The sequence below is a fragment of the Periplaneta americana genome, chromosome 14 (assembly GCF_040183065.1).
Source record: "Periplaneta americana isolate PAMFEO1 chromosome 14, P.americana_PAMFEO1_priV1, whole genome shotgun sequence".
Taxonomy (NCBI): domain Eukaryota; kingdom Metazoa; phylum Arthropoda; class Insecta; order Blattodea; family Blattidae; genus Periplaneta; species Periplaneta americana.
The window spans coordinates 378,230-399,688 of NC_091130.1; the positions used below are offsets into that span (position 1 = coordinate 378,230).

General features: G+C 35.8%; 1 protein-coding gene across 4 annotated transcripts in view; it reads left to right on the forward strand.

Moving 5' to 3' along the window:
* The window catches only part of LOC138713040 (uncharacterized), a 106,320-nt gene that overhangs the window by 43,830 nt on the left and 41,031 nt on the right, over positions 1–21,459 (forward strand). For all 4 annotated transcript variants that reach the window (XM_069844751.1, XM_069844752.1, XM_069844754.1 and 1 more), the window contains exon 9: positions 14,221–14,269. In XM_069844751.1, the coding sequence (XP_069700852.1) occupies positions 14,221–14,269 (49 nt within the window). The remainder of the gene's footprint in view (positions 1–14,220; positions 14,270–21,459) is intronic.

Genomic DNA, 21,459 nt, shown 5'->3' on the forward strand with positions numbered 1-21,459 from the left:
TGCATACTATAGTGTTTAAGAATAATCACCAGACGATGTTTTGTCTTCTAACTCATATTCGCAATCCATGCTTGCATGGAAATCTAAGCCAGTTTTGTTGTAGCCATAGAGTATTGTTGTTAAGTGGGGCCTATATCATTGCTATAATTAACTCATTGTGATTTATTTACACAACACATACAATTATTTTCATCATAGTAGAGGACAGTTCCACATGTGAATTTATTTTCAAATCACTAAAACAATATTCACATCCAGATTTACCGTCTGAAATAGCTGATATCGTGACAGAATATTTCAGTGCTCCTCTGCTTGGTGAGAGGGTTTCATGTGAAAACGATAGCAGGACAGATACATCTACCTTATCTCTAGAAAGTAGGTCAAATTTTCTTTCTTACAGGGTATGAAGTGAGTCTGTTTGGTGTTGCTTGTGAGCCATTAAACACACTAGTACTAGTGTACGTGATACCCGAAAAAGTGAAAATACATCACTTAGGCCTACTTGAAAATTTTTTACTGGGTGAAGAAAATGTTGAGTTCCATGCAGATAACTGCCTGGGTCAAAATGAAATAATCCTTTAGTGAGATACCTCAATGGCAAACAAGAATAAGAGCTCCAGAATTTCCTGCGAAGTTCCAACTTGATCTCAATTTTGGATGCTTCAAAAGATTATTTAGCAAGAATCTATTTCAACTATTGATAATGTTTTGGATTAGGCAAGAAAAAGCTGTCCATTGTCCCTACATCAGTTGGAACAGAAGCAGTTGTTCCAATTTACAAATGGTAGAATAAACTACAGGCAGAGGTCTAATTTGACACAAATGCAGCGTTTTGAATTCAGAGAGGATTATCCTGCTATGGTGTACAATAAAAATTCTTTGTTCAATTCTCGTTCTGACACGTTTGTATACGCCTGACATATTGGCACAACCGTCATACCCCTGACCACGGCATTTAGTTAATAAGAGTCCCTTTTCGTCTATTGCACTGTTTCCTTCTCTATTCCTAAGGCACTTTGATCTTTTATTTCGCGAAAACCTAAGAAGCTTTCATTTATCTTCACGTCACAAGGCTTTCCAGTTACATCATGCGAAACTGTAACGTATCAAAATATCTGACCTAATTGTTATGTCCTGTGTTGTATCTGTAATTATTGAAAAGAAAGGGGCAGCTTTAATGTCATTAATAATTTCTTTTTCACCTGCACGGGATAAAACGTTTATAAACTCATTTTGAATAGAAGGGCTTAGGTACTTTTGTGTATAATTTGGTTTATTTATGAGATCACGTAATACAGGATCGTACTTTGCGAGAAGTTCGATGATTGCTAAAAAGTTTCCACTGTTTGATTTTCCAATTTGTTCCCTATGTCCCCGGAAAGCTAGATTATTGGATGCCAGAGTTGGCGTCACATTCACGATACGCTCAAGGACCTGTTTCCATATGTTTTCACTTTTCTTTAAAGTTCTGAATCCATACCCGCGTCAACTGTGTTTTTCTTACGCCACGAATTTTGAAAACGACGCAGGCGTTCAAATGTGCGTGACTAGTTTCGTGTCGCACTATACTTTTGGTTAACCATCTCCAATCTCGGACTCCTTCCCTCCAAGGTGAAGACGACTTCTGCTGTCCAAGGAGCCAACACGGTTTACAATAACAGAGTAATTTTAATTGAATAACACAACCATTCTCTCCTAATTCTTTGCCCTGTCAATGTGAATTTATCGTAATATTTGGTGGAAAAGGATCTGTTATCCTGCTTAGGATCTTCAGGGAAAGGACCCGCTGGCTCTGGCTGATAAGGATTTTATCTACGAAGAACTTTTTAGATTCATCATCGACTTCTAACTCTTAATCTGCACGATCATTTGCATACTCTGCAACTGGCCTAATTACAGTTAAGGCAATTTTGTTACAATCTTCTTTTTCGCTAACGCTTTCGCAATTGCTGTCTCTACTAACATCTATTTCTATATCACTTTTCACTTCAGACGCGCACTTGTGGCACTGCACACATTTGTAACTGTTGAGCTAGCACTACTACTAGGACCAGGAGGAGAAAAAAAAATTACTTATCTTCATTAATTTGTTTGTTTCTTTTTCTAACTCTCGCTTCTTCTTTCTTTTCTTAGATGTTCGTACTCAACTTTAAACGGTTTCATATTTCAGTAACTACAGTACTATACGTCTGTACTCTAATAATAATTTACTCGATTAAAACACAGAAAAATATACGAACAAAATTAAATTAAAAACTGCTCAAATAAAGTTGGAAAAATATCACACCGACCACATAACTGACATTATTAACTTCCCGCAAAGAGAGCTGTTTCGAAACTGAGTGAAGTTGAATGATCGTTACTACACAAACATCTTATTGGATAATTATTGGCATTATAAATTTGAACGGAAACCCATTCCATTGTTGTCGAATAAATGTGTAACAAAAGTTAAACGTTCAGAAAAAAAATGTGCATAAAACTATCCCAGGTACACTACTTATCAAGAAAATACAATTTTACAACTAAAATATGAGATTTTAGTATCAATTTTATTGTTGTCATTATGATAAAATTACTTTGCACTGCTCTTTTGTGAGGCCTCGTGAGTAACATTCGGCAGATCTTTGAAATTTAATTGTATTATTGTTTTCAATTTCTTGTGTCGCCACTCCAATCACTCGCCTCAATTTCAATAAGCTGCTTCCATTATAAAATGACACCTACTTGTCTAATCCACGTGGAGTAAAACCGAGGTTGCAATGTCTTATGCTAAGGACGAAGATTAAGCTATGTAATTAAAAAATGATTGTTAAAGAGTTATTATTAAGAGTTAAGAATGTCAACGTACTCGTATATGATAATAATAATAATAATAATAATAATAATAATTTAACAATATAATAAACTATCGAGGAAGTAGACGTGACAACGTGACGCTTGGAGTGAAACCTACAGAGCAACAATCGATCGGCAAAATTGTGTTTAAAAGCACACCGCACGTTATTGTATAAGCATGAGGCCGCGGCGATAATACGTGTTATACGATATGGCACAAGGCAAGCATTGTTTATAGCTGTGCTGGATTCAACAACATAGTCCGATTGTATGAAACCGTCGTGAATTGCAGGCCCGAACGTTACGCCGCTGATTTCGTTTGTGGTGTCGACGGTCCCTAGGAAGAACATTGTAACTGACATTTTGAAGAATTTGATTTTTAATCGTAGGCCTGAAGGTTTCATAACAGACCATCTGTGGAATAAATATGATTAAAATTGGCTGGATATTTGGCAGTAATCGCGCAATATTGAAATATTGTAACCAACATTGATACATTTTATATGTAGAATAATATTGTATCTCACTTAAGAATTTGTCGACTGTCTCCTTTCGTAATAATGTCCCGTTAAAATTATTGAAGTGACATAGTTACCATAGTCTTCTCTGTAGCAAATGAATGAATAGTGTATGTAATTTAAAGGTATTGTATCTGCATTCTGCAACAACATGCAGACCTATAATAATCCGAGGCACGACAGCCCATGAAGGACCATGCATTACCAACGAGACCAGCCGGCTATTGGCCTCATGTCCACATGCTGAAGGAGATGTGGACGATCATCCAACCAGAATGCAGGTATCGTGTGGTTAACACGATGATTCCCCGTGCTGCTATAGCTGGCTTTCATAACTGGATTTCGCTACCTATAGTAGCTCCCCAAGTGTATCATGATGCTGGGTGGGCACCGGTCCCATACAATGGCCGAAATTTCATGAGAAAATTTCTTCCTCCATGAGGACTTGAACCAGCGCGCATTCCGTAACACGAGTCCTAGGCAGGATGCCTTTGACTATGACGCCACGAAGCAGGACAGTCATCTTATTTCATTCTACGTTGTCAGCTTTGTGTGAAACGAGATAAAAGAGAAGCTACAATGGAGCGAAGTAAGCGAGGATGTTTGCGAAGGAGGTTATCTATAAAGATGCAGAAGATGATGTTCCTGGTAAGTTTGATTTTATTATATTTTGTTGTTACTATATAGTGTGTTTTTGAAAACTTTAGCTTAAGAATGAAATGTCCAAATAACTATCGTGTGACCACATTCATAACTAAAAATAGAGAAGTTCTCTTTGCACCAACAATATGGGACGTCCATAGATTCTATATAATTAAGCATGTGGTCCGTGTGGCTCTGGTTTTTTGCAATAGTAAACCTATCTACAGTTTACTTGTTCCGACGAAGTTGAGAAAGAATTAGATGTTAATAGCGTGTGAGAAAATATCAGAGATAGTATCAAAATTGCAGCTGAGCAGAGCATAGGTTATTATGAAACTAAGAAAAAGAAACCGTGGTTTGATGAAGATTGTTGCATGGTAGTAGAAAGAAGGAAACAGGCAAAATTGAAATTCTTACAGGATCCAGTTGAGGAGAATAGAGATAATTATTTCAATGAAAGACGGGAAGCAAGTCGTACACTTAGGAATAAAAAGAGAGATTACTTGAAGGAAAAACTGAATGAGGTAGAAACAAATAGTAAGAATAAAAACATTCGAGATTTATATAAGGGTATAAAGGAATTTAAGAACGGATATCAGCCAAGGGTAAACGTGATCAAGGATGAGAATGGTGACTTGGTTGCAGACTCTCCATCAATCCTAAACAGATGGAAAAACTATTTTGCGCAACTACTAAATGTACATAGGCCAAATAGAAATGATCGGGACGAAATTGAAATACAAACTGCTGAGCCATTTATACCCGAACCCACACTTTCAGAAGTCGAAATTGCGATAGAAAATCTGAAAAAGTACAAGTCTCCAGGTATCGATCAAATTCCAGCAGAATTAATACAAGAGGGTGGAAGTGCATTATATAGCGAAATTTATAAACTTGTACTTGCTATTTGGGAAAAGGAAATTGTACCAGAACAATGGAAGGAGTCCGTAATTGTACCTATTTTTAAGAAGGGGGACAAGACTAACTGTAGTAACTTTCGAGGAATATCACTTTTGTTGACGTACAAAATTTTGTCTAATATTCATTTGAGAAGATTAACTCCGTACGTAGATGAATTTATTGGGGATAATCAGTGCGGTTTTCGGCGTAATAGATCGACTATTGATAAGATTTTTTGTATTCGACAGATAATGGAGAAAAAATGGGAGTATAAGGGTACAGTACATCAGTTATTCATAGATTTCAAAAAGGCATATGACTCGGTTAAGAGGGAAGTATTATATGATATTCTTATTGAATTTGGTATTCCCAAGAAACTAGTTCGATTAATTAAAATGTGTCTCAGTGAAACATACAGCAGAGTCCGTATAGGTCAATTTCTATCTGATGCTTTTCCAATTCACTGTGGGCTAAAGCAGGGAGATGCACTATCACCTTTACTTTTTAACTTCGCTTTAGAATATGCCATTAGGAAAGTTCAGGATAACGGGCAGGGTTTGGAATTGAATGGGTTACATCAGCTTCTTGTCTATGCGGATGACGTGAATATGTTAGGAGAAAATCCACAAACGATTAGGGAAAACACGGAAATTCTTGTTGAAGCAAGTAGAGCGATAGGGTTGGAAGTAAATCCCGAAAAGAAAAAGTAGCCTATATGATTATGTCTCGTGACCAGAATATTGTACGAAATGGAAATATAAAAATTGGAGATTTATCCTTCAAAGAAGTGGAAAAATTCAAATATCTTGGAGCAACAGTAACAAATATAAATGACAGTCGGGAGGAAATTAAACGGAGAATAAATATGGGAAATGCCTGTTATTATTCGGTTGAGAAGCTCTTATCATCCAGTCTGCTGTCCAAAAATCTGAAAGTTAGAATTTATAAAACAGTTATATTACCGGTTGTTCTGTATGGTTGTGAAACTTGGACTCTCACTCTGAGAGAGGAACATAGGTTAAGGGTGTTTGAGAATAAGGTGTTTAGGAAAATATTTGGGGCTAAGCGGGATGAAGTTACAGGAGAATGGAGAAAGTTACACAATGCAGAACTGCACTCATTGTATTCTTCACCTGACATAATTAGGAACATTAACTCCAGACGTTTGAGATGGGCAGGGCATGTAGCACATATGGGCGAATCCAGAAATGCATATAGAGTGTTAGTTGGGAGACCGGAGGGAAAAAGACCTTTATGGAGGCCGAGACGTAGATGGGAGGATAATATTAAAATGGATTTGAGGGAGGTGGGATATGATGATAGAGACTGGATTAATCTTGCACAGGATAGGGACCGATGGCGGGCTTATGTGAGGGCGGCAATGAACCTTCGGGTTCCTTAAAAGCCATTTGTATGTAAGTAAGTAACAGTTTACTTGTATTCTAGATTTTCTAGTAACTGCAAGCTTGCACCTCAGTCTTAACATTTTATTTTGAAGCTCAGTAATGGTTTTAAGTTGTAACTAAATAAATTCATATAAATGAGTTCTATACTTTTAAAATTATTTTTAGATGGAAAAGGTGAGTCTTTAACGTCTTCTCCACCGCCTGAAATTTCGAGAGTAGCCTATTATAAGATATTTTCCAGACTTGGGTCTGAGGCCAAATATTTTGATTCAGATTATTCATTGAGATCCAACATTTACTCTTCCTACTAATAACCCAACATTAACTATAATATTGTATTGTATTACTTTAACTAACACAATCATGAGTAGCTTTTTGAATGTTGCTAATTTCATAAGAAAAAAATGCTGTATAACAATGGAATTCTAACATTTCATTTTGTATCACAGAGTGACCTGCAACAAATGGAAATGGCGTCAGAGCGAGATACTTCTGATGATGACGATAAGAGACTTCTACAACACATTGCATTTGACAATAGTATTGTAATATGTCTGCTCACGATAAATTCCCGGAAAAAAGGACACACATGGAATAAAGCAGATTCAATCCATCCTTTAACTGAACGAAGAAAAAAAAAGGACGAACAATATTCACTCCTGAACAACGGATAATGCTGGTGAAAATGGCAAGTGGAAACCCTATGAGGTAACTTAAATGGCACAAACCGATTTTACAACTGGAATTTGACAGGAGAAAATGAAAAAGTGTTTGATGAAAGTGAAGCAAATTAAAGTTGATCCTGAATTAAGCGAGAAAATATTCATAAAATACAATCATAATGATGAACAAGAACATACAGTAGCATTGACATACAACACAAAGTCAGACTCTGAACTTGGAAGGATAAAAATCTAAAATATGATTACATTGCTCCACTACCCATCTCCCAAAGTGAAGTATTCATTGATCTGCTATCAGTGTGACGAAATACACCCCATATTCCTGGCATTTATCACGGCAGTGATGAATAACATTAAATTCAGTGGTATTGTAAAACAAATTACTATACCTTTTTACATTCCTGTTTGTAGTTATGTAGTTACAGTTCTATTAAACTGTGACATCGCTTCTTCTTTCACAAGCAATACTATTGTATGTCACATACGATGTTCTTGCCGGGAATTTATGTTAACTTTTTAATATTGTAAGTAACAATAGGCATATAAGAAATGATTTCAGAGAAAATGTTATCACTACAATGGAGTAAGACATCAATTTCAATCATGTTAATGCAAAGAAAAAAGGCCTAATGAAAAATCCTGATTTTTCACAGCCATCCGAAGTTGTTTTTAATTCTACTGAAAAAGTTCATTTTGTCAGTTACAGTGTTCTTCCTTGGCACCGTCGACGTGACCAGTTACAGGCTAACGTCAACAAATTTGTTGTTTTTTGTTATATAGTTATTGTTGGCGCTGTTGTTTGTTTAATTTATTGTTAAATCTATTCGTTTCGTTATTATTGTTGTACTATTACTCTGTAATTTTGTTCTCGTGGCTTGACATTTGCTTAGTTTCGAAATACAGATCGTCCACGCTCATCAAGAACCAGAAAAGTGAAATGTACGGCAACATTGGTGTCAGGATGGTGAGGCGATATGAGTTCGAGGATTCACCATGAGACTATCTGACTTACGAGGTAGGCCATTTGTGGCCATATGGGTTGAGCTTTCTGATGATATCTATCACTGCAGTCCATAACGATCACGGCGTGTATTATTTATCTTTTATTTCTGTATTTTGTGAACCGAAATGAGCAATCACAGTAACTCTGCCGTTAGTGTCCAAAAGACAATTCACAAGACAAGGAAACTATAAAGTTATGGGTTTGAAGTGCAAACGAAAAGACAAAATCAACGTCAGTAATGCACGAGTTTGTTTTAGTCATTTCCTTCCGGAAAACTACGAAAGAGACTTGAAAATGAATTTTTAGGCTTACCACAAGAAATAGAAATTAAAGACAGGAGCCATTCCTTCACATCTACCAAGCTGGTATTGAGAAAACACGCCTACACAAGAGGTAAACGTCTGTATGCAAGAAAGGTGTCATTAAAAGTAGTTAAGATTAAATTCACATAATAATTGTAACAACAACAGATAAATTACTGAAACATGAAAAAATATAGCTATGAATACATCAGTCACTGAAGACAAAGTAGTGTACTATTTCTCCTCTAATATGTGTACGTCAAAAGAGAACAAAGATGTTCGTGAATTGTGATCTTGCTCAGGATAGGGACCAATGGCGGGCTTATGTGAGGGCGACAATGAACCTCCGGCTTGTAGTGTTACGCCTTAACAGCAGTTGATAAAGCGTTGTAAAATAACCAATTAAAAAAATATATATTGCAGTTTTCATGGATCTATAAGGATTTCTAAGAGTAAGAGCGTGATTAAAACAGTCATTCAGTAATGGTTTCAGAGTTTCCAGCAATCAACAAACAAATTACAGTTTACGTAAGAACCAGGAATTCGTTCGCTGAATCGAAAGCTTAAAGTTAAATTATTATACAAATATGCTGCAAAGAAAAATCGACTGTAAACCTCTTCTTCTTCTAAAATGGCATAAGTCGTTGGAGACCTCGAACCTTGCTACTTACTGTATAATTGCACCGGTATATATTATAGTGATGATTCTATTAATATATAAAATAGGGTTCATTGAATTGTTTTTATTTTGTAAATGTAAATCATATACTTTAACAATGTGTATGTCGTGTAAAGAATGACATCACTTGGATTTGTATACTAACTGATGCACCCTGCGAGAAAAATAAGATAGCGAGTGGGAATTTATTACTAAGAACGGAGTCAAGTGACCAAATCGAAGGCAACACCACAGTACAGATATTAATACTTATACTGTGGCAATATTGTCGAGCGCCACTGCTCGTCTTCAGTGACGTCACTGTCCTCTTCACCAATGACTATCTTTAATCGCACTGTCTGGCTCCCCCTGGGAATTGACGATTGCGAGATGAGTCCGAGGATTCACCATGAGACTACCTGACGTTCGTCGTACATGTAAGTGATACTTTGGAAAAGAATGTCGCGGACACGGCCTTGGGTTTCACGAGAATACGTCTGGCTTAGACGAGATCTTTCGTTTGGCACCAAAATAAGTGCGCTAGCATATCGGAGTCACGAGAGATACTGTCCGGAAATTTTCGCTCACGTCCAAAATGGCCGCCAATCGTGATATTTCGTTTGGTAAGAAAATAAGCGCGCTAGCATATCGGAGTCACGAGAGACACTGTCCGGAAATTTTTGTTCACGCCTAAAATGGCTGCCAGTCGCCATCTTTCGTTTGTCACAAAATCAGCACGCTAGCATATGAGTCTGTTAGAGTCATAACTCAAATACTCCAAAAAATTAAAAATTGAGATACCGTTATATTCCCATGCGGTTATCTGCATAGATCACGATTCAGAGCTTAATTTTTCACATTTCTTACATGATGCTTGTGTAAATGAGCGACAAACCTCCCGGTTTCTGTCAAAAGTCTCATGATCCATTGAGTTTTGTTGTATAGCGCTTCTCGACCAATCAGTATTTCCCTTTCCCTCCCGCTTCTCCACTTCTTGTTGTGTGAAATACGGCTGTGGATGAGTATCTTGCATGTGCTGTTTTATTTTGATAAATATCAGTGAATTTAGCTGTAATTGACCATTTTGTAAACGTAATATTATAGAAGAGAATGCATCACCTGTTGGAGAGAAGACGACCACGGAAATGTATAACAGCTCCAGAAATAACGAACAGAAACCAGGCCAAATTAGCAAGGTTAGTATTCTTTTCTGATCCTGCTTGGGTCCTAGTGATGTCACTTCTTGTTGTTGGACAGAAAATTAATTTAAGAGAGACTCTTTACAATAACTTCTTGCGTCTTTAATACGTTGAATACCGCTACCCTTGATGTGTCTTCTTACAAGAAAGTGCGACTAATGGATGTGCTGCACAAAATAAAATAAACAAAATAAAAATTCAACTTTTGTTGCTCTGTGTCTATGCATTTTTTGTCTTTCACGAAAAAGTCCCACCACGTATAAAGGAAACGGAGTCTTTTTTTCCAGTGACTGGTCATAGCTATATTCCTCCGGATAGGGTATTTGGAAACATAGAAAGAAACATTAAAAAGATAGAAGTTATAGTACAACTAGAAACAATATATCAGCCACGCCTTCAACACGGAAATTAGGAACAGACTCTAATGTTGTTGACTTTGAGGATGATATGAAAAAATTGTTACGAAATCATGGTTCATGGCATTTTCAAATTTCCGGATGTAAGTGCAATTATTTAAAACGTGGAGTAGAAGATAGAATTGTTGTGCATGGTGAATTCATATAACGCCATCTTTTCAAGCTCTTTCTTGGGTCCGCCTAAAGGAATGTAGGATAGCACATTCTTTATCTGTTCTGTTTAAAATATTATTCACTTCTACTCCAAATATCTGAGACTCGCTTTGAATAATTGTCATTTAGGCCTATCATAAAGTAGAATTAGGATATGAATTGTAAATAAATTATGTATCATGTTCAGTTAATATTTCATTATAGCCCATGCAAGCTTGTTAATGTGCATGAAAATTATTTTTATATTTAAATATGACTTTCCTATTTCTGTCATTGTTTCATTATGTATTTTACTTCTGGTAGTGTGGAAGAGAAGGCCTCATGGCCTTAACTCTACCAAAATAAATAAATTCACATACAGAAATGATCTTGAAGTGTTTAGATCTTTATTTAAGACTGGAGCCAACGTAAAATATATCTACCCAGAAAGTATTCAAGCAAATAATGTTATCTCTTTAGAGAAAATTCAGAATGTTGAAAAACTTGTCAATTTATTTCTGTATGTTATTGGTGGTGCTGTGAATAATCATACATTGGAAAGTACTATTGATGGAAGCAAATGTTAATCTTGTGATATAAAGCAATGTCGTCAAGAAAATTTGAGTTTTGTTAAAATTTATAATCAGTATTTCTTTTAACCTGCTTTTCTAAGAAAATTGAGTTTTTTTGTCTCTAGAATACTGTGTCATATTTGCAATATCTCTGGCAATAGCTTACCGCACTGGAGTTTTAAATGTCCACGAGAAATTCTCAGACTGTTCTCAAAATACTTAATTTCTCTATTCCAAGATTTATGACTTCTCTCTGACTGGACCCCTCAATGTATATTGTACTTTGTTTTGTAAAATGTACTCTTCTATGTAAAGAATTTAACAAGTGGACACGTATTTTTTTACATTGAATTTGAAAATAGGCTATGCTTGAGGTAATGTTCTTATGTAAGCATAATATTTTAATTTGTTACTGTCAAATCCCACATGATGCCAACTGATCACTTTCTAAACTCTCATGTTCTAAACGAAGGACTTCAGAACACTCATGATCTAAAGGTCATTGTCAAAACTCGTATGATCCATAATTTAATTAAAGCTAAATAACTTTCACTCTGGCATACATAAATATGGTTACAAATCTGAATAGGAGTTTTTAATCATTGCTCTTTCATTTATTAACCTTCATTGTGAAGAAAATGGACTCCAAGTATTATAAATATGTTTTCCTTCATTTGTGAAAATGTTCATTTTTGGAACAAGTATGACTAATCGACTCATTGTAATATGACTGCCAGTCGCTGTCTTTCGTTTGGCACAAAAATCAGCATGCTAGCATATAGGAGTCGCGAGAAATACTGTCCGCAATTTTTTTGCTGACGCCCAAAATGGCCGCCAGTTGTCATCTTTCGTTTGTCACCAAAATCAGCGCGCTAGCATATCGAAGTCGCTTAGCTATAAGTTACTGCACGGAAAAGTTCGCCCACACCCAAAATGTCCGCCAGTCGCCACGGCTCCCACTCGCGCTTGCGCTGCTCAAATTCAAGATCATGCTCGCATCATAGTTATATACCCAATCGAAGGTGATCGCATTTTAATTCAATCGTATTATTAGTCACGAAGTTATAGGTCGGAATGGATCATCAGTAATGTTACATAGACTTTTTCGCCCTGGAACCCCATATAGGTATGTCGTTCTGATTTTAAAGACTTTATTCACTTCAAAACGATTATTCGCGGACGACTGTATAATATATAGACAAATTAATGATGAATCTGATATCGCCGCTTTACAAAACGATCTTACCGTTATTGAAACCTGGACGACAGAAAATAAAATGAAAATCAGTGTCAGTAAAAGTAAGTCAATATCCTTCTGTAGAACGCATAAAGAAATTTCTCTTGGATATCAGCTGAATGGTACATCGGTGCCACAAGTGAACACTTGTAAATACCTAGGTATATATTTAAGTAATAAACTGGGTTGGGAGGAACAAGTCACTAATACCACAAGGAAAGCCTGGAAAGCACTACATTTCTCTATGCGTATTCTGAACAAATCTAACCGAAAGTCAAAAGTATTAGCGTACAAAACCCTTGTTCGCCCAATTATGGAATATGGAGCATAGGTTGGGATCCGTACAGACAAAACCAAATCGATTCAATAGAAAAGGTCCAACGCAAGGCAGCAAAATATGTCAAAATGGGGAAGGGACATGGTGAGGAGATAGTAAAAGACTTAGTATGGGAACATCTCAAATCAAGGCGACGAAAAACCAGACTCACCGCATTGTTTAAGGCACAAATGGGACACAAAGCATGGACCGATATCAATGCTAGATTAGCAACACCATCATACTTAGGAAGGGCTGATCATATTAGGAAATTTAAATGTAGAAAACAAAGAACGGACGTGGCAGAATTTTCCTTTGTTAACTGCACAATAGTAGACTGGAACAGCTTACCTGCGCCAATCTTTCAGGGTGGTCCTCTTAAAATCAATACATTTAAGGAAAGGTTGAGAAGATTAGATTGAAAATGTAAATTGGAGGTGCAGTGTAATTATTTAGGTTGTGTCATGTAACTAATTGAGTTTATGTATAATTAAGTTGATATGTAATTAATTAAAATGATATGTAATTTAGTTGATATGTAAATAAATTAGGGTGATATGTAATTATTTAAATTGGTAATAGTTGGGTGAAATAGAAGTACTTATAAGTTAAATTTACTTTTGCTTATCGTAGGCGTTATTATAGAATAGTTTTTATTTATAGTCCTAGGTTTATTGCATCTAATATTTATAGATTTACGTTTATTTTATTTTATTTCATTTACGTTTATTTTATTTTATTTCATGTCATTGTAATTATTGTATATTATATATTACTACCACCGGGTGTATACCCAATTGTAGTGTTAATGAATACATACATACAAAACCAACCAATCAACCCAAGCAGGATTCAAACTCGCGCACGAGCCCACGCCGACGACCATTATGTTATACGTGCTTTAATAATTGTTTAAATACCTTATATTTGAAGTGATTATTATATATACGGTACCTGTTATAAAAATGGTGTCTATAAAAAAATAATAGTACCTTAGTAGTTGTGGTAGTAATACGTTCGATGTGTTTCATTGTAATTTGTCATAATTATCTCCGGAAGGAATTAAGTTTTCTTGGAGTAATTCGCCACCCCATGCAGATAATCCTAGTTTGAATAGTTTGCTTCTGTTCGGAATCACCACCGTGAAGTAAAGCGGGAATCAGTTTGGCAAAAGATTGTAGATGAATTATTGTTATTATTTACGTCAATAAACGCTTGTTTACGCCCATTTTATTCCTGTTCGTCGGAACTCATGTCATACCGTTTGAAACCAGCGCGCTTTTAGTTTCGACTGTATGTGCCTTATAAGAAATTTCTCATACGCCGCGGAGTTAATATGGTGGCTTGTGTTTGGTGTTAATGCTGTATCTTGACATACTTTTCTTTCTTTATTTCCAGAGTTATAAAAGCCGAAGAACCTCCGGATATCAAGCCTATTGTGCAAGAGGTAAATATGTACACAGTAATATTAAATGGAATTGATTATGATGTGCATGTTTTTATTTTTCCACCTTTACGTCTACGTTGACATGGATGGTAGTCTGGTAGAAACGTCCAAATTTTTTGGATACATAGTGAACCATGAAGCTGATGTACAATAGACCTTTATGTATAATAATAGGTAAAGTGATGCTTTCGTGTTGTGATGTATGTACAAAATCACTACACGCTATTGCACTATATATTCCAACTTCGCCTCATGGACCATGTTAACGAGTCTTATGGCTATATTAGTATCCATTTACTTATTATTTGTATATGATTTTATCGTGCGTAAATAAAACGAACGTTGAATTGCAGTTGAGTTTTCATAAGGATGGAAACTTGCGCCGAATGCGAAGCTTAGGCCTAATTGCACATATTTAAATATCTGCTTATGTTAAATTACATTAGTAGGCTTTTTTTTTTTTTTTGTACAGTAACGAAATGTTACACATAACCTCCATCTTATTCTTTTTTGGACGTGTATTAGATTTCAAATGATACTGAGTAGATTGTAATATTCATACGGATAGTAACACGACATTTGATTTGTGTTTATTGACTTACATTCCAAACTATAATTGGAAGAGCCTTTGTTATAAAATATAGCTCCTTTTACAGACAAAAACTTAAGTGTATGTAACCCCAGAAATTACAGAATTGCAATATGATTTATAAATTAGTAATAAGACTAAATGCAAGTAGCTGACCAGATTTAAGTTTATCATTAAAATTGTTCTCTTACCTCTCGTCCTTGGAAGCCGGAACGTTAGTGTTAAAGGGTTTTCAAGAGTAATTTAAGTAATTTAGGCCTAGGCTATAGGCGCCTACTGTAAATTAGTTGCTGAAAATGCGCGCCACGAGGGCGTATGGGAGTAGGAAAGTGAAGTTTCAGGAATACATAAGGAGCTGGCATCACGCATCAGTCTCTTTTATCTCGGCACTGTTTTGAGTGGGATTCAGAGTCGTTAGAATAATACAGTACGAGTAATTGGAGAAACTAGCGCAGGGAAGTCCAATCGATTTTGTAAGTGAAAATCGTATTTTTGGTCCAGGGGAAAAAAGCTGCTTCTGTTTTACGAAAATACTACCGCGGCTCACTGAAATATAGCGTCCTATTAAACTTCATTTCCCCCCTCCAAAAAAAAAAAATAAATAAAATAAATTCGACGATTTTCACTCCCAAAATCACCTGAACTCCCTGTGCTCTAGTTTCGCCTAATAATTTGTTATAATATATTTATTGCAGCAGGCTCTTGACAACATGCCATTGGCTTAGAGTACGCCTACAAATCAGGTACAAGGGTGAAGGCATGACAGAATACAGTAATAAAACTTGAATTAAATATGACAAAACATGAAGGTAATGTAACAGGGCTGGAGAAGACTGAGTAAAAGTCTTGCTTGCAGAGTTGTTGATGGGGTTAAATGTAGGACAGTAGGCCTAATAGTGAAAGGAAAAGTTTGTTATTCACCCATGTGAGAACCCATGCTTTCCAGTCTAATCTACACCTTTTCCACGTGTATTTCAGAACTGGTCAATTTAATTTCAGAAAGCATTTGTATTTCAGATTCGTCGATTGTATTTTAGAAAGCAGCATATAGGCCTATATTTTAGATACGTCAATTGTATTTCAGAAAGCGTCATTTCTATTTCAGAATAGCATGAGCCAACAATTTGCTGTAGACCTGTTTATAATTCTAACATTCAAGGATTATGAATAATTATTTTGAACTATGTAAATACCTTACTTTAAAAATTACAGTACACTTACTGTAGTTTCTAATTCACTGTTTTTCAATGGTATATACATATTTATATATTGATATTGACAAAATAAATTTTGTGTGTGTGTGTCTAATGCTCTGGATTTAACAATGAAGTCATCATCCTTCTTGCTTCCCAATATTTTGATGGAAGGTCCACAAATGTCCTAAGAGTTTGACAATTAGCCAGGTGCTCCATCTCCATGTCCTCTTCTCTGGTGCACAGTAAGGATTCAGGTGAATTCGGTACTCCAATACGATGGAGGTTTTTACTGAGGCAATCATGACCAGTAATCAATCTAAACACGGCCACGGCAGATTTTCGAGGTAGATCAGGAATTAGTTTTGGATCTTTGAAAGATTCTTTCCATTTTAAATTGTAAAATACAGAAAGTAAAAGACAAAATGAAGCCTAATACACTCGTTATTGCAAACTCATGATAAACAATTACATAGTTTCCATGACAACAAAAATAGGCCTATATGATTCAATTATTATCTGAAATACAATTGACGAATCTGAAATACAAATGATGCTTTCTCAAATAGGACAATTGACGAATCTGAAATACAAATGATACTTTCTGAAATACAAATGATACTTTCTGAAATACATGTGGAAAAGGTGTAATCAGCCACTTCTGCTCTGCATCTGTTGTTTCTAAAGATGAGACATGACTGCTGCCATCGGGAAAACAACTGAATTACCTGATTCATGTGGGGATAGTTTACATGAATTCACTGCTTGAAGCCTCTAAACTTGACACCATATTTGTGATCACATGGAGACACTAAACTTGAAACCATGTTCCACACGTAAAAAACGCGCTCTGAATGTTGTATGCTTGGAGGTAAGCTAACACAGTTTTTAAGTTCCCCCCCTGCAAACCACTTCTACATTAATGTTATGGACACAAGTTTCTGAAATAATTCCCTCGTGTTTAATTTTTATTATTACCGGTATTATTGAAGTAAATCCCGAAAAGACAAAGTATATGATTATGTCTCGTGACCAGAATATTGTACGAAATGGAAACATAAAAATTGGAGATTTATCTTTCGAAGAGGTGGAAAAATTCAAATATCTTGGAGCAACAGTAACAAATGTAAATGACACTAGGGAGGAAATTAAATGCAGAATAAATATGAGAAATGCCTGTTATTATTCGGTTGAGAAGCTTTTGTCATCCAGTCTGCTGTAAAAAAATCTAAAAGTTAGAATTTATAAAACAGTTATATTACCGGTTCTTCTGTATGGTTGTGAAACTTGGACTCTCACTTTGAGAGAGAGACGGAGATTAAGGGTGTTTGAGAATAAGGTTCTTAGGAAAATATTTGGGGCTAAGAGGGATGAAGTTACAGGAGAATGGAGAAAGTTACACAACACAGAACTGCACACATTGTATACTTCACCTCACATAATTAAGAACATTAAATCCAGAAGTTTGAGATGGGCAGGGCATATAGCACATATGGGCGAACCCAAAAATGCATATAGAGTGTTAGTTGGGAGACTGGAGGAAAAAGACCTTTGGGGAGGCCGAGACTTAGATGGGAGGATAATATTAAAATGGATTTGAGGGAGGTGGGATATGATGATAGAGACTGGATTAATCTTGCACAGGATAGGGACTGATGGCGGGGTTATGTGAGGGTAGGCAATGAACCTCCGGATTCCTTAAAAGCCATTTGTAAGTAAGTAAGTATTATTGAAGTTAGGGTTACCATGAGAAGAAATTCTATAGGAGGACATGGAATCTAAAATAAGAGGACATTGCTGAAAAAAGGATGACTTTTTAAAAATTGGTATGAACAAAATTAAAGATAAAAACAATGGCTCACCTTAGTTTTCTCACTAGTTGTGGATCAGTATTACATCTGTACCCTACTTATCAGTGGAGCCCACTTTGTGCACAAGAGCCTGAAGGGACCAACTTATATCTTGTAACAAATAACTATGGAACTGTTCACAGGATATGTCCTTGAAATTATATTTCACCATGATGATACCTCTGACTGTCTCCGTTAGCATGCGATTTCATTCTTTTGTCCATTGAGCAGATATTAAGGAAAATACTCTCTCAGCACTTCCATTGCGACTTGGGATAAATAAATAGAATTAACATATTTTTAAGAGTTCTGAGAAAGTATCAGTACTCGCAGAACTATTGGACCATTGTTTATCTAAACTTAAATCTTTGTCGGAATTAACTTGATTGGCATATCTTTGTACATTGCAGAATGAAATTGATAAAATAGCTTAGAATCGTGAATAGTGACATCTTTAGAGTGTAATAATGCAATGCATGTCAATAGGTCATCAAATTTTATGTTTTTTTTTTTTTTACGTGCTCCAGCTTCAACCATTGAAAGCAGTTGAATTCTTTCATAGATTTTCACAATTTACTTAGATATTCTATGCATAATATCGCACATTATTCAATATTTATATTAATTCTAGTTGAAATGTGAAATGCCGGACATTCCAAATTTTTTAAATGCCTTCTGGACAGGATAAAATGATTGAAAAAGAGGACATGCCCTCCTTTTGCCAGACGGATTGTTACCCTAATTGAAGTATTGCTCTTGTTGTATGTAGGTATTCCACAGAAGTTCGTACATCTCATGCAATTCTAAAAGTGTTACAATAAGGTATATATATATATATATATATATATATATATATATATATATATATATATAAAATGGAAAAGTACACAGGCTAGGTGCCCATCAAAGCACCTTCTTCACATAAATATACATGAGCAAGAGTTATAAAATAGGTATCCGCAACTCATTAGCAATAGAAATAAAGAAACGAATAGATGAAAGAGATGTGGCTTATAATTATTCAGTATTGACAAAAAAAAAAAAACAAACAAATTTTATAAATTGATAATAAATTGTAAGGCCAAAACAAGGGAAAAGTTATGATATTTTTTTCGATCTAGAGATATTAAATACCAAATTTATTGTTTATATATTTGGAGGAATATAAAGTTGAATTAGTTTGAGTATTTCATCGGAATCGGTATTATTTTTGTTCATAATATTCTGAGAAATAGCGAGTAAGTCGTTCTTCTGTCATTGAATGTATGGAAACCAAAAATTCATCTCAATAATCTAAGTAGTTGGGATCTGGCATTCATACTGTATCAACTTGATAGAATGAATGTTTTTGCAACGAGGATTCCAAATTATTGTACCACATTGCACTTACTTCTAACCAGGTGTAGGCCTAACCTAAAAACAGGTGGTTGCTTGAATAATTTCGAATTGGATTTGTAAGCAGAATTAGTAAGTTATTTGTTAAAATGTGGAGTTTGAAAGTTAAATTTATCTCAAATTCGATACCTAAATTAATTAGCTATTAATTTAAACAATCGCACACTATCCACAATATCTGCTTGCTACAAGTTGGCATTCACATGAGGAAAGTGGTGGAGTCAAGTTGATCACGTGACGGGAAAATGGACACAAAGTTGACGAGTCGTCAACTCAAATTCTGCTTGACCGCCAAGACACTATTTGACTGTCTCGACCATATCACATGGGGGAAGTCGAGTTGTTTCAAGCACTTGACTCCTGTAAACTACCCCCCTGTGAATTGGCCTTATATCGCATAGTAGGTCTATTGCTGTAGTAACAACGGCTGAGTTGCCAAGTTACAGTTCCCGCGTTTTGATTGCTCGGTAGCTCTCTTGTGCACACAGTGTCAACACAGTCTAGTATATACAGTCGCGAAGCTCAATACGTAGTAAATATGCAAACATTAGATAGTTGCTCACCACTAGGATCGCTAATATCGCCTCATTACAGGCAATGCAAAATAGCAGTCTATTGTTTCTAGCACCCTCAAAACTCAAGCTTCGTGATTGTATATAGTAGACTGTGGTGGCAACATTAATATGTTTCGTGTTTCATTCTTTGTCGATTTTTTATTTTTATATCTTCGCGTCAATTGTCAACGAATGTTTAATGTCAGCTGATAGCATGGTCGCCCAAATTGTCAACATAACGCTGTAGTTCCGAGTACGGCCGCCTGCCATGTGCCATCTTTCGAAAATAGTACGGCAGTACGACTATTTTATTACTCCGTAGTTTAGACTTTAAGTTCGGAGTCGATATAAAACTCTCATCCTATGAAAAGAGGGTAGAAATTAGAATTGGTATGACGTACGTAATTTGGAAGTGTCAGGTAAGTGATGTGTTTTCGTGGTAATTTAAAGAGGTCTTCTTCTGTTTCGGGAAATATAATTCAAATTCAGTGTAAATTATAAGAGCTGGATGTTATTCCCCTACACATACCTGTTTTGGAAACAAAGTAAGACGAAGGACCATTATTTGATGCTCATCTTGTGCAGGGCCGAATGTGTAGAGTGATGTAGGCCTAATATTCTTTCGTGGTCAGTTTCCAATTTATCGCCAGCTGACAAGTTTAAGCTACGATCATTTAAGTACCTTGCCTGTTCAGCAGTAGTCATTAGAATGTAGAGTATCCAACGCCCACTGAACGAATATTTCACTTTTATCACTGCCAATGTTGCGCTATAATCGTATATGCAAGGTAGGCAATAACAAAAACCTAAACTAACCAAACCTAACCTGTCAAAGAAGCAACAAGTTACACTAAATATGTGTAAAATTGGCCTATGTCTCTATAGTGGGCGGGACATAAGTAACATTGACCCTGTGAACGAACATCAACTCACAAAGACAGGAACACTAAAATCATGCAACAGTAACCTTAATGGGAAAAGAAGTGAAATATAAAATACTGTACCGTGTTTTAACAGAGCAGAAACTAGACGAGATAGAAAAAACACCAACGAAGTCACTTAAACGTCTTATCTAAGTCTAAATCGTCAGCACGAAATGCCACAAAATTGCTTAAACTAAAAACATGCAAGTTAGGCCTGAAAAACCTCGGTACACCAACTTATTCCTAGAAATAAAGGCAGTAGATTTAATTTCCCTCACTTGATTTTGTGATCAGTAGACAATGAGTGTGTGCGTGCATGCCAATGGAGATTATTTTCAACATCTGCTGTAAATAAGGTACAATTTCTTAAACATATGCATGGATGAGTGGCTCTTATAACTGGCTCCAGCTAACACTGGTGGCAATGATAGCACAGTTTTGGTCAACGACTAATGTGAAAACTGGTCACGAAAAGATAGCCTCAGTACTATATAAAAGATTAGCATAAATATCTTTATTATAGAGTCTCAATACTGTGCGTTTCATAAAGCATTGAGAGATCTAAAATGAAATGCAATACTGTGTAGCCTAAACCCTGTCCACAGAATCTGTGAAGTAACGGCTGGTCCATTGAGTAGTAGTAATTATGTGGAAAAGGAAGCAGCAGGTGCTGTCGAGTTCTGCAC